At 37.5% G+C, this 15,000-nt stretch overlaps 1 protein-coding gene across 2 annotated transcripts in view; it reads right to left on the bottom strand.

Moving 5' to 3' along the window:
- PALM (paralemmin) overlaps window positions 1-8,012 on the bottom strand; it is a 28,649-nt gene extending 20,637 nt beyond the window's left edge. For both annotated transcript variants that reach the window (XM_053464495.1, XM_053464503.1), the window contains exon 1: window positions 7,885-8,012. In XM_053464495.1, the coding sequence (XP_053320470.1) occupies window positions 7,885-7,889 (5 nt within the window). In that variant the 5' untranslated portion in view covers window positions 7,890-8,012. The remainder of the gene's footprint in view (window positions 1-7,884) is intronic.
- Between the last annotated feature and the right edge of the window lie 6,988 nt (window positions 8,013-15,000).

Raw genomic sequence — 15,000 nt, 5'->3', positions numbered from 1 at the left:
TGATAGACAGCATGTGAAACAGTTTTATTACTACTAAAACACATGCTATATTAAAGGGACACTTTTGCCATCATATGCACTTTAATGCATTTGATAGCTGAAAGGTCCTTTAAATGCAAATGCATTTGTCCCTCTACCCACCCCCCAACTTTTTTCAGTGCAGGATAAGTGTTCTTCAGAACACATGTCATTACACGTCATATACTTACCACCAGTCAGCTCCAGCACTGGCTCAGCTAATGTTACAGAAGGTCTAAGGAGACCTCCATTTTTGAGCATGCTCATTGTACTGCTTTCCTGCATAATGATTGGCCGTTTTAAGCAGCCAACTAGTTGCAGGAATCATCAGAGCATGGATGAAACAGTGAGTGGCAAGTAATTGACATATTTCATGTAACTTTTATATTTTAAGTACTCGCAACATAATATTCTTCGTTGTGAGCGTGTTAGAGAGATCCTTTAAGGAAATAAGCAGAAAAGCACTAAAGAAGAGTCTGTCCTTTTTACAACACTCATAATCTTTAATCTCCCTGGATGATGATCATGATGTGGCTGAAATTAAACCAAAGAGTTTTCTATAGGAAAGATGCAGTAAGATGTGATTGCGGAATTGCGGAAACCTTTCTTATTCTGCGCAACCTCTTTCTCAAAGCCGAGAGAGCTTTTGCGTATTGGATTCGTAACACAGTCAATGTAAATACTTTATTGAGATGGTAGTTGACGTTAATACAGAACTTAGACATACATGGAATACGTGTACCCTGAAGTAAGGAAAAGCCAGGGACCAATTAAGTCTGAGCTTCATATACACTATGACTGCTCTGATTTTCAAAACCAGTGCATGGGGGATATATAATTATATGGGGTGCACGATGAATATTTTTTCACTTTAAATGATCTCGCATGGCTTCATGGCTTCATGGCTCTTTTTTCACATTAAAGTGGATGCAGCAGCATGCTAATATGTAACTCAATGTTTTAACAATTTCCCCTAAAAATATGGTAATCTGCATCTCTCAAAATACTACATTATTACATTAACCACTAAAATAACTCCAGGCTAAAACAGCACCTGCTAATCAGCCATCTGCCCTTCAACTGGCTGCCTTAATTAGCTAATGCATTGTCACATCACCAATCCCAAGAGCATGACAGAGGATATTTACTCAACCACAGTGTCTACAGAAGGCACTATTTTTATGTCTACCTTATATGGTGAAGCAACTTTATATATATATATATATATATATATATATATATATATATATATATATTGTATGTGGACACCTGACCACCACACTTACATGAGCTAGTTGGACATCTCATTCCAAAGCCATTGGCATTAATTTGGAGCTGGCCACTAGTTTGCATTTAATTTGTGAGGTAATACACTGATGTTGGCTCGTAATCAGCATTCCAATTCATCTTAACCATTTTCAATAAGGTTAAGGTCAGGGCTCTGAGTAGGCCACTTGAGCTTCTCCACACCAAACTCGTCAAACTATGTCTTTATGGATCTTATTTTGGGCAGAGGGGCACAGTCATGCTGGAACAGGAAGGGGTCTTCCCCAAACTCCGAAGCATACAATTGTCTAAAATGTCTTTGTATACTGTAGCATTAACATTCTTTTTTATTGGACCTAAAGGGGCTAGCCCAACCCCAGACCATTATCCCTCTTTCATCACTATGCGTACCAGTAGGTAGCATACTTTTGGCATTGACCAAACACATATATACTATGACAGTGATATATATATATATATATATATATATATATATATAGTAATTTAATATAATTAAATATTGTTAGAGAATATAAAGTTTTTAGGCAGTAAATGTAAATATTAAGCATTCATTTAATTCACCTCCTGACTAAATCAATCTTTCAGACTTTCAAGCAGACTTTCAATCGTGTTAACCCTCAGAGAGACATCAAGTGTGCATAAACTAGTATAACAATTGCTCATAGCACCTTACACTTAAATATTAATCAAATCTAAAGACGTCTATATCTTAACTCCTAATATTTCAAATGTTTAAAGGACATGAACTTGAACCTCATGAAGAGGCACAATTGGGAATACTTGAAATATTATTAGATTGGACTCTTTAAAATGGGGGTACTTGGCCATTTGACATGGCTGAATCCACAATATTGTTTTTGATAGGTATAACATTTTCCCAGTATCTATGTACGCCAGTCCACTGGATCCCAGCAACATGGTAATGATACACACTCACTCATTAAAATCCATGCTCGTTGGCATTTATTAAGCTTGGCATGCTTGAGACCACAGTACATGGACGCATAATACGGATCTCTTAAATAAAGCAACCTAACTGAAGTGGGGAAAACCTCTGATACTACCATCTGCCTCCCAGATGTGACCTGTTAATGAAGGGGTCTCTTCACCCTGAGCCCCCTACCTCCAGGCTTTCTTAGGAATTCCATTGATGTGCTGCCGATGTGTTAGGATCATAATAAATTAGGAAATCCCAACTTCTAAAGTACTTAATGTGCAAGCCATGCCTTGTTTGTACACAATCTGGATTATTTATTGCAGGTTTGTATATTATTTTGTGTTTTCGTTTATTTTACTACGAAACAGCATTTATATATATATATATATAGCAATACATAGACTATTTTTAAAAAGCCATTAAATGGTAAATGGTCACATATCAGATTACCTTAATTTTACAAAAAAGGAGAGAACATAATGTAAGTGCAGTAAATGTTTTTTCTTTTCTACTTTATTAGGCCCGCACCTCTAACAAAGCCGCCAGACCCACCTCTATCCTGCTCCCTAATATGGGTCGACCAGTTGTGATATATATAGTAAAGTCAGGGAGTTTAAACTCTTGAGGTAGTGACTGCACCCATTATTTTGTGTACCAATCTGTCTGTCAGCTGTGTATCAATTTGAGTTTGTAATACTGTGGAAGCAAAGAGTAAATGGTAAAAAAAACAAATGTTTTAAATGTAATCGTTTGAGCACTTAATAAACATTAATAAATATTACTCTCTTAGATGTTTTATAAGTGTTTCTGTCTCTGAAAATGCAGATTTGTACTAACCTGTTTCAATCGTGAGTGAAAGGATTACCTTCAACTAAGCTAAGTATAGAATCCCTCTGGTTTCTGAGTAATTTCTTTGTTGCATATGGCGCTGTTCTGACTGGATTTAAACCAATTTTATAGACAATTATTACAAACAATACCTATTTTTAAGATCATACTACCTAGGCTTACTCATTAGGGAAAAGAAATCTTAAGAGAAATATATGTGACTCAAGCACACGTCATTGTTAACGGGCTATTGTGTGCAATTAAGATGCCAAAATAGTTAAAGGGGCTGTTATGGCTGTATTGTTCTCAGGCATCACTGAAGCAAACAGTGTCTGTGTGCACAGAGATTGCGGGTCCGTGTGCTTACAATATACTCTCACCTAGAAGCAGAGTGCCGTACAGGATTGCGATGGACCAAAGCAGCTCTGCAGAATGTTTTACATTGAACATTTTTTTTTGGCACTTTCCATCCATTTAGCATCACAAGTGTTTCCATGCTTGTCCTGCTCCCCAAACATAGGATTCTATTGTAATTTGTATCAGAGTATTTTTTACATTTTCACCCAGTTTTAGTAATACGCACCCAAGGCACTCTGTCCAAATTGAAGATTGAACCATCCAAACCGACTATTGCGTCGCTGGCATGCTAACTTTAATGTTAAGGGGGCTTTGCAGCTCTGAACAGTCTTCAGTGCACAAGTTAGAACCAATTCACATTCAAAATAAATTGTACACGAAAATGATATGATTGCAACTTTAAAAACAATCCTGCCACAAAATGACTTTTTTTTCTAACACTTGGCCAAATGAAAAGTGTGACCATGAACTCAATACTGACAGTTATGAAGCACACGAGGCCCAAATATTGCAAAAAAAAAATAAGCACATACTAGTTTGAAAGGTCACAAAAGGGGTTCAACTTCACACAGACTTTGCAGTGTAATTATTTCTCAGACCCTTCCCAGCTTCAATAAAACTAAAACAATGCTGTCAATGATATCATTAAAAGGAGAACTCAGTGTTACAGGGAGCCCCCATAACTTTGAATGCACATGTACTTTGTAAGGTCTTCTATATGCATTGAAAGAGCTCCCACTAAAATCAATTCTCAGTCAGTCTTATTATATAACATCATCCGAACGACAAAAAAACAAATACCCCCCCCCCCTCAGTAGCATTTGTTGAGCCAATGCAGGAGATAAGCGCTAAGTAAACCATGTGTCAAGAGATGTGTTCAGCTGAACACCCCCATCACAAGTATTTGGAAGGGGACACCATGGAAGACCTCTCAGCTATCACATGCATTAAAAGGTCCCTAATAAAACAAATGCATCAGCAATGTGTATTCTAAGTTTTATAAAACAAATGATAAATATTATTATTTATTGTTTCATGGTTTTCTATGCTCTTTACAGTATTTTTATTTTAAGGCTATTTGCTTTTACGGCAAAATATCTTTTCTTTAGGCATGCAGGGTAGTAATGCTTAAAATAACTTATCATGTGTCTTCTTTCAAAGAAGACACTTGAACAGCGCTCTCCCTGTGCCAAGTAGACAATAGTTAAAATAGTTCCTGAAAGTTGAATTTTCTACATTTTAGCATGCTAGTCCTGGGCTGTCATTTCGGTGGGGCAAAAGACATCGCTACTCTGGGTCTGCGCACTGCACAGCAGCCACCCCTTGTACCCACTGCTGCATAAGCCGCGCAGTATAGCCATAATTATTTCACTCACATGTAATACATTACTGTATATATGCAGCAGCCAGCTCTGTAATTGTGATGCATACAACATCCTTATGACAAACACTGAAGTTATGTACCACCTTTGGAGAAAGATGACAGGGCAACTCATATCTACTAAGCTTGCCCCATCTGCCACAGCTAGTGGGCTGAATTTTAGTGGGGAGATTTGGGTAAAAGCTGTATAGTAATTATTTAGGTATTTCAGCTGTCTTTGTAGCGTTACACTATTATGCATTTGAATAGTCCATATACAGTATACTGTTTTAATATTCTGTGTTTGTGTTGGCCAAATTATGTGTCATGTACAGCTGTTTGTGTTATTACATCACGTGCGCATATTATTATACATACATATTATTATCTCTGCATGGTATAAAACCAATTGCATACAATATCACTGCAACTTTTAATGCTCTAGAGCTTATTACAGCCTTTACATTTCCACTGATATTACTCTGCATGTTATTATAATACAGCCTCACATTTACACATTATCACGCCTAGTTATAAGAACGTATTAACTTCAACACCACTGTGTTGGTTTTCTATTGCCATGCATGTATTTAGATTCAGTGTGAGACCCCCCAATGTTATTAAAGCACTTTATGTGATACTAATGCACTACACATCTGTAGTTACACAATTTATCATATGTTATTATTTTGCTCTGCATGTTAAAGGTGCTGTCCCACTTGGACAAAACATGCATTTTACTGTAGAAATATTAAACAAATAAACCTTAGCGCATTTGTATTTTGAAAAACATAAAAAAAATATGCCTTTTCAATTTCTATCAGTGCCTGCTTTGGTGTCATAAGATCCTGGCAAAAATTATAAATAAGACAAATTTTTTACTTGATTAGAGAATTATTTCCTGGAAGGGATTTGGCATTCAACAACATATTGAATGGTGCATTTAGTATGAAAAGAATAACAATCAATAGTGTATGTGGAACAGCACAATTAATATACCAATTGTGGGTGGGAGAGCTGGCTAAAAATACACTGAAGTTCCTCCTCCTCCTGACCTGCCTCTTGATGGAGCCATCAGAAACTCCCAGGATTAATACAACATATTACATTCCATGTCTTTATACCATTATATGTTTTTATAATGCTCTGTGTTGTTACAGCCAGTGCTGGGTGTTATTACTTTATATTTTGGTTTTACTCTGCACTTATTACTATGTATCCTGATATTTCATTCAAATATTTGATTTATAAAAAAAAAATAAAAAATTGGAAAGCATTAAATACAGCGAGTGATAGATAAGTCTTGAGGCTGAAAAGCAATCTTTCTATCTACTATTCCATTACATTTTAAAACACCTCTGCCTATTAATACACTGGTACGTTGTTATAGCCATCCTAGAATTCTGCAGGAAAGTTCTGCGTTTGGAGCAAGCACCATAGAAACCAATCGTATGTTTAAAATTTACCACTTTGTCCCCAAACTGCTGCAGTTTTGCTATAAGAAATATTTTATTGTGCCCCACAATATTATATCACCATGCATGATGATACTGGATTACTCCATTCTACATGCTACATGAAGCCTTGTTATGAGTTGTTTTATGTATTTTATTGTCTTTCCACTATGTAGTCTTGCTATGTATCCCTACTGTAGCTACGTATATCCGTGCATGCAATTATTAGTTATTGCATAAGCAATTGTATCAATATATGCGATTACATTTCAAGCAGCCCCAGTGTTCTGTGTAGCATTACATAGCCTTGCATTGAACTTTTTTCTGACACTTGGGGAATTCAAGCCCTCTTTTGGAATGTGGCTGTGGTTCCATTTTGAGGCCTCTCGCCCTCTTCTCCCACTCGTTCTTTTCATTTTGTTCCTTCAATTTTCTTACTTTCTGGTGTCTCCTTGTTCTTGCCCCTTACCCCTTGTTTTGCCCCTTGTCCTCTCTCTCTCTCTCTCTCCCTTTTCTATCCCTCTATTTGCACAGTCTCTTAGCACATTTTAATTCCTTAACACATCCCCCCCCCCACAGAGCAGGCTGTGATTTCATTTGATGTGCAGGAGTAGGCAAAAGGTCCATACCCAGACGCCACAAGCGACAAGGCTTGTGGAAGTCAATGTTGCTTCATAAAGAATGTTCTTGCCTTCCCCTTGCTTATGTAGGGCTACCTCACATCCACACATCCTGAACATGCACAATTACGCCAGGCATCATACGCCAGTCGCCAGAGATGAATCTGACAGTGCCAACAGGTGGCAAATAGTCATATGAGAGATATATACGGGGACAGAAAGATTTTAAATACCCCCCCAAGCTATGCCACCCCAGACACTGCACCCAACATAGGACACCTGGGTCATGGAGGCACTCCCTACAGTGACAAACACAGCAAGGACACATGGAGGCTGGAGCAGCAGGAGGAGGGGATGCAGAGGCAGCAGCAGAGAAATGCAGGAGGAGAAGCCGAAAGATGCAGGGCAGGCAGAAGAATGATAAGAGCAACAGAAACACAAGGAGGAGTGGCTGGCCAGACGCAGGGATGAAGGGAGTAGATGTGATTACAGGAAGACCAGGAATTTGAGGACCGTTGCAGGGCACAAAAAATGTATGCAGTGATAGAGAGAGAGGGGTGGGGGTGGTGCTGGAATATATCGAGCGACATGAGGGGGTACGAGGAAACATAGCGGTGCAGGGAGGACCCGGGCAAATACAGAGAGGAGCGCAACGTTAAAAAAGATACAAATGTGCAAAGGAAGTAGGGGGTACAAGGGGGTAACGAGAGGTGCGCGGTGCTTCCAGGGGTGATCAAGGAGATGCTTGTTACAGTGGTATAAGAAAACAATGTGGAGTAACAGACGGGGTGCATGCTGGCTGATATAGAGACCTGGGGGGTCCAAAGTGGTATAGGAGTAAGAAGGATTATTCAAGAAAAGGGTGTGAAATGGAATACAAGAGGAGGAAATTGATAGGTAATACGGGGAGCGGTGTGCAGGGTGGTACAAGAAGGAGGTGTAGGGGGATGCAAGGGATGCACAGAGAGTAACAGAGGTTTGGGGGTAAAAAGGGTGTTTTTAAGGGTGCTTCCTTGTACTTACTCCATGGTGTAGGCTCCTGCAACAGCTCAGGGTGATGTGCAGGCGGCAGAGCCCGAGCTGGCCCTGTGAGTGTGCGAGTGTGAGTGTGACAGGAGGGAGGCTCCGGCTGTATTTCTCCGCACAGTCGCTACACACTCACACCACCCCCTGCTGGAATTTCCGGGAACCGCACCTTCGAGCGGGCTGCACAGCGCGCGCTACAACTCACATCCGCGTGTGACGGACAAACTCGTGTGTGGCCACAGCTGACTTTCTAGAATCATCATACATCCAAATATGCGAGACAGTAAAAAGTCAGTACAAACCAATAGAGCCACATATCTCTCTTTGCCTCTCTTACGTTGTCAAATTTTAGTAAAAACAAAACATAACATTTATTTTTCTACTATATGTCAGATTTCATATATATGTGAGTTGTGGAATCAATCCTTTTTGATTTCTTTGAGGTGCAATTCTTTGTAAGTCAATCAGGAGTCAGCTGTATTCAACCTGGGATTTAAATAAGATATATTCGTAAGAAAACAAGAAAAGCCATTTAAGTGCCCCATGGTCATCAAATCAATTTGAAATATGAAATAGTTGTAGCATGCATAGCTTTCAAAACCTGCCCATTCATCATAAGAAAAAACCTCTTAAAACAATAAGTGCTTCCCAATACAGCTACGAACCATTCTACCACCAGCATCTAAAAACACTTCATATAGTTATTAGCTTTATTATTGTTTATTGTTTTATACAGTGCCATTGTATTCCGTAGCGCTGTACAATGGGTAGAGAGGACATAACAAGTAGTATATAACATAACAACTTGACTTAAAGAAACAACAGGTAAGGAGGGCCCTGCTCAAACTTAAAATGTTCCTGATGTTGATGTGGACATGGACAGGGACACCTGTACACATGATCTTAAATATGTCAATACCTCCTAGTTGCGATGTGTAAAATAAACATGGTCTATAGCGTGTAACCAAACATGAGCATCCAAAAGGCCTTATTTTATTGCTAAGCTTGTTACAAACGTGAGAAAGTCTGTATAAATACAATTTATCTGGAATCTTAACCTGACGCATTCCATTACCTATTTATTTAGCTTTAATCTCTCTCTTTGTGGACTAGTTGAATCCTAAACAGGCAATCCTGTTGACCTTCTGTTCTGCTTAGTTACATTTTAACGTGTTTTATGTACCTATAACATCAGAGAGTTCAACATTTCAGCATCCACAATAACTATACATTATGAAGGTGAGCTTCTCCTGTAGCAAGGGGCGGAGCTGACCATCGAAAGTGTCATATGAATTCAACTTTTCAGCTCTTTTGGCAGCATAAAATCACACGTTTTGACGAATTATAATGAAACGTGATATGGAGTTAAAATGTTTAACATTTCTGCAAACACCTGTGTTTCTCACCCCTTAAGGAAGTGGAATGGAACTTAGCCACACTCACTCCCTCTGCCATAATCAGCCCATTAATAGCAATATCCACTTCTTCTGCTCAAAAATGTTGCTAAAAGAAAGAACTGTGCCAATGCCCCAGGTATGTTGTCCTTCATTGATTAAACTGCATTTCACCTTTCACAGTAAACACCTCATACAACATAATAGTGGATCCATCACTATATGTGGTTAATAACTTTAACAATTACATATTAGCCAAAAAAATAAAAAAACCTAACAATCTATACATAGACTTTCAGATCATGTAGCACTATGTATTGTATTCTGAACCTTTGTTTATTTGTGTGATATCCTGATATTTGCAGATCCTTCGGCTGTTGATTCAATCATGCAAACCTTTCAAAGACAACAAGACAGTCTACACTATGCTAAGTGTGAGAAGTGAATTTGAGATGGTCCAAGCCAAGGTCACTGCAAACCTGGTCTACATACTTCCTGTTGGCATCAAAGCAATCCTATTCCTGTAGTTTCCAAACTACAATAGAATATTTATGTGGAATGTACTTGGATTTTAGCCTTAATTATCAGAAAAATATTATTCACTTGGCACTTCACATGCCTACATAATTCTGTGAGCACTCAGACAAAGGCTGGTGGGACATGTGCTTGAATGTTCCCAATGCATTGTCCCCTAGTAGACTGCATTAGTTGGGAGCCAGGCCAATAAACTGCTTGCCTATGGGCCATCAAGCTGAAATTGCTTTTGCAAAGTGGCTCTGTGTTTCGCATAGAAACATGCTGCATAACAAGGGAAAAATGGGGGAGTGTTAGATTTGATGTAATGGAAAAGCTATGTAAAAAATACGAGGCAGATCATTTAAAACAAATAAGTTGTCATCATTTTATAGACCAAAGCAGGAAATAGACATATCCTATTTTTCCTTAGCTAGATGGGATTCCTCTTTTGATTTGTTTTGATTTGAGTTAAACATGTAGGGTATAAGCATATGGCTATATTTAATTTAAGGCAGACATTTAATTGTGTGTTTTTATATTACCGTACTCAAATGCACAAGATTCAAAATTTCAGGATGCTTCAGAAAAGCAGGAATGTTCAGATTGTACTGTATTTTGTATATGCTTGTGGCCTGGGATCTATCTACGGTATTTAGTATGTAGCGTGGTGGGCCTGCAGGTTTTTTTTTCTTATTAAAATAACTGCAGAAAATTACAAATCTATGACAAATTCTGTAACAATATAGTGCATTTGTAGTGGAATGGTACAAAAAACATATTTTACATTCATCTCTGAATTTCTTGGAACCATCCACAGTTATCTTGATTTTGTGAGGTAGATCACTCATCCCAGTGAATAATTCTAATATCGTGATCTGGATACAAGAATTCTCCCATATGCATTTTCATTTTCCTCTTCCCTTGCTTGCAGGATATGTGTTCAGCTGGATGTGATATATATGATATACTCCATATCTACAATAGGTGGGGGTCTGTACAGACCCCCCTTGCACATCTGAAGCAAATGCTCCCTTTTGATTTCAGTAGAAACCTTATCCTGTCACCGATTGTGCCTTCAAGCAGCCAATCAGTGGCAAGAAATCAGATCATGGGGAAGTAGGGCACCTACAGCAACATGACTACAATTTCTAAGTCAACTAAGTGTTTTTTTTCATAAATAATGTATACTCACAATGTAGTTTAATATGGATTATTCTTTAATGTGAGTGTTAAGAACACTAAACTGTCACTTTTTACAGCAAATTTGATGACAGATCATCTGGACCTTATCAACTCATTCCCCCCTCCACCACTGACTAGATTGCAAGCTTGCAAGAGCACTGACCTCTTCTAACTTTGTACATTTATTGTCTAATTAAATTGCAATAGATTGCAAGCTTTTGAAATAAAACCTAAGTAGTCCTGAAAGCTTGTAATCTGTTGCAATTCATTTAGTCAATAAAGGTATCATATTTAGCACATTTCTTTCTATGACTAACATGATACAATTCTTACTTTTAGTATCTCTTATAACTGTGGCATATCAAATGCCATTATTTTTTGCAGTTAAACAAACCTGGAAACTGTGCATCTGCACAAAACTCCAGAATTGTAGGAATGTGGTAACTGAACTACCGTATTTGCTCGATTATAAGACGAGGTTTTTTTCAGAGCAAATGCTCTGAAAAATACCCCTCGTCTTCTAATGAGAGAGAGAGAGAGAGAGAGAGAGAGAAATATTTTTCTCAATCATAGCTTTTATTAAAAAAAATAGTTTACATGAATTACCTGCACAAAACTAACGTAGATCACCAGTTGCACCTAGCTTAATACACATAACGACAACCTGGGAGCAGCTGCATCCCTTAAGAGACAGTGGTGTACACAGCAGTAACCTGGATAATGTGAACCATTCAAACAACTATCACTCGCCCCATTTTTGTTCAACATAACGCTGATAAAATGGTGAAAACATAACTTGTAAATTGGCAATGTGTTTTATTAAGTGAATATGTAATGAAGTTATTTATACCTCTAGATCTGTTTCTGGGGGATTTAAGCAAAGAAAGTGCCAAATGCAAATCAACTTCTGTTACATATTTTACTATGCTTTAAAGAGCAATATTAACATATACAAGACGAAATACCAAAAATGCTACTTAAATTTGAAAGATTAAGTCATCGTTCTAACAGAGTGTAGTAAGAACTAGATCAACAGAACATTTTCAGGGGCAGAATAAAACCAACCCATTGCCGCAAACTGTTTCCGGCCTTCTGAAGATACTGTATTGTTCTTGAAGGTAAAAAATAGTATAGGCTTTACTTTTAACCCATTCATCACTTTCCTTCCAGGGTATGAATGTTTGTACTGATTAGAAACAGAAAATGAGATTTTAGTGGACTAATGAATGTGATAAAATATTTCTTGGAAAATGGAGAGGGATGGTAATCATATTTTTATTGTATGTTAAGTAAAGAAACTGAAGTGGACATATATTATTTTCATGGCAAAAACAAAACATTAAACAGACATCAATTCCAATGGAAACAAGATTATTATTTGCTGCCAAATTGAATTGGCCAAATCTGCCACAAACATTCTAGTTACAAGCAATTACGTTGAACAACTTGAAATGTGTTTTCATGTAGCATATTCAAGGAGAAGAAAATTAAGTAAAGGCAGTCCGAGTTTCCTACTTTCAGCATATAAGAAATATTCTAAGGAGGATTCACAATCAGCAAGTAACAAAATGTTTTAAAAAAAATAGGAAATAAGGGACCTATTGAAGATTTTGTGACAATGGAATTTGCTATTTTAACTAACTCCTTTGTCTGACGTCTTTCATGTGTACTTGTGGCTGGCCAGGAAGCTTCCCCATAGTATAAAAATCTGAACACATCCTGTAGGCTGCCTGATCTGGAACCTCTGGCTGAATTCCATATAGTATCTCACCACTCCAAAAACAGGTCACTTAGTTATATACCATGGAGCAATTTGTAGGCTGCCACTTTAAAATACAGCAAATAAAATAAAAATGAAGACATATGTGTAAGATGGTCCACTATTGAATAGTCAGTAAAATAAGTGATCCTAGTGCTATCTACAATATGAAGGAACTTCTTAAATTCCTGGATTCTCCAGTGAAAAAGGTGTGTTGTAGATTATTAATTGAAGTAATCCACCTCAAAACACTGGACAACTTAATTTGCTGCACTTCTATATCATCTGGCAGATGAAGTGGATGGAAGTGGAAGGAACTGGCCTGGATTCTGTTTGCTAAAGCAATGCAAAGAACAAAGTTAAGGGTAGGCCATGACATGGCTTCCGTAAGGTATAGAAAACTATGGGGTTTATTCTGATATACCTGTAATAAACATCCTTCCCAATATTTCAGAATGTGGGCTTTTTGTATAGTTGCATTGAACATTTAGTTAGGATATTCCCACAGTTCAATTTATTTTTGTACACATTATTGGAAGCTTTGGGTCTTTAGAGCATTGTGACACAAGCAAACCCAGCAAACAGCTGCTGAGGGATGTAAGAGGAAGAAAACGGGACAGAAGGTTCCCAAACTCTTTACACTTGGAAGGTATGTATTTAGCCTATTGCTTCCTCCTAAGCATTCACTGGTTTTGACGTAGCACAGACAAACATTTAATAGCCACAAAAAAAACCATTTAATTTGGAGTGTCCATAGTAACATAGAATATAACATGTTTTGCTATAATGATTATTGTTTTGTATTGTTTATTCAGCTTCATAACAGATTGTTGCACTCACATGTGGTAACTAGAACCATTTGCACTCGGTTTCATTAGAAATCTGGGAACAGTAAGGTGTATATGCCCCTTCTACCCTAGAGAATACCCGTAAGCAGACCTTGAAGTGCCACATAACAAACAAAAACATAAGAATGTGGCAAAAAGTCACTTTTATTATTCAATAAACAAACTGAAATTCGGGGCTATGGAGTCCCTGATTTCCTTTACACTGTACAGTGATGTCATTGCTGTTTAAGGGGTTACTTTGGTGCAGAAATTACAATACTTTTTACAATACCTATTCCTGAACTGGAAGCTACCCTGAATAGGCACATATTCTTGCTATAAAGTCTTATGTGGATGAATGGAGTGCTCCTGTCCTTCACCTGTAATATAATATACTCACCAGTAGATTTGTTATTATTTTCACATTACATTTTGTTGAGTTAAATAACAGAAAGATCACTTTACTACAAATGGTAAAAACAATTTCTTCATAGTTGCAGTTTGCTTATTGGGCCACAAGAGGCACTGCAAGACAACAAAGAAAATGGTAAGACATAAACTGATATTAAACCTGTTATATGTCCTGCTGCAGACCAATGGAGAATTATTATCATTATCATTATATATTTATTTATATTCCACCGTGGTATTCCATATATACAATGGGATATTCTGCAGTGCTTATATAGCTGATATATCTTTATTTGGGTATGTTTTTATTCTGTTGTTTACTTAGCATGCGAAAAGCATGGCAAACATTTTAATGAACTGGATATGTGTGGATGAGACAATCATTACACTTCTGGGGAAAAATCTCTTTAAAACTGGCTCTTTGTCTACATGATTTAGTCAAAAGATAGGGTCACTTTGAGTTGAACATCAAACTGTTAAATCCAGATATATATTTGCAGATCTTTGCAAAACATAACTAATTTTTAATTTATTTCCAGTTTACTTCATGCAAGTTTACCACTAAGTGGCATTATTATATGTATGTAATCTATACATTAATATATACACCCCATCTACAAAATATACACTCCATCTATTGGCTTTGCAATATGTCGAATATGTGAAATATCCACAGGCCCCCCAAGCTGACATGTGATTTTATATTTTATTCTGGCACAATTTTTAAATTAACTGGTTGTATCCATCAAAGCACGAAATCAGCACACGGCCAGCAAATACTATTTAAAACACCCATTGGAGGCATAAATATTGGGCATTCCATCACACCATACGGCCATATATTGCTTAGCTGCTGCTATTTCCAAGTACCCCAGTTTTTGCGGGTTCTATCTAATTTTTCGTTATTTTTTTGCTTAGCAGGGAGCTGCATGAGAGTCTCAGTAGATTAAAAGGCAGTAGTGGTTGGCTAAGCAATATATGGCTATATAGTGTGATGAAAGGCGTGTATTTACGCCTCAGATGA

The sequence above is a fragment of the Spea bombifrons genome, chromosome 1, assembly GCF_027358695.1.
Source record: "Spea bombifrons isolate aSpeBom1 chromosome 1, aSpeBom1.2.pri, whole genome shotgun sequence".
In the NCBI taxonomy this organism is placed as follows: domain Eukaryota; kingdom Metazoa; phylum Chordata; class Amphibia; order Anura; family Pelobatidae; genus Spea; species Spea bombifrons.
The sequence above is the reverse complement of the archived record's forward strand: the minus strand, read 5'-3'. Positions and strand labels throughout refer to the sequence as shown.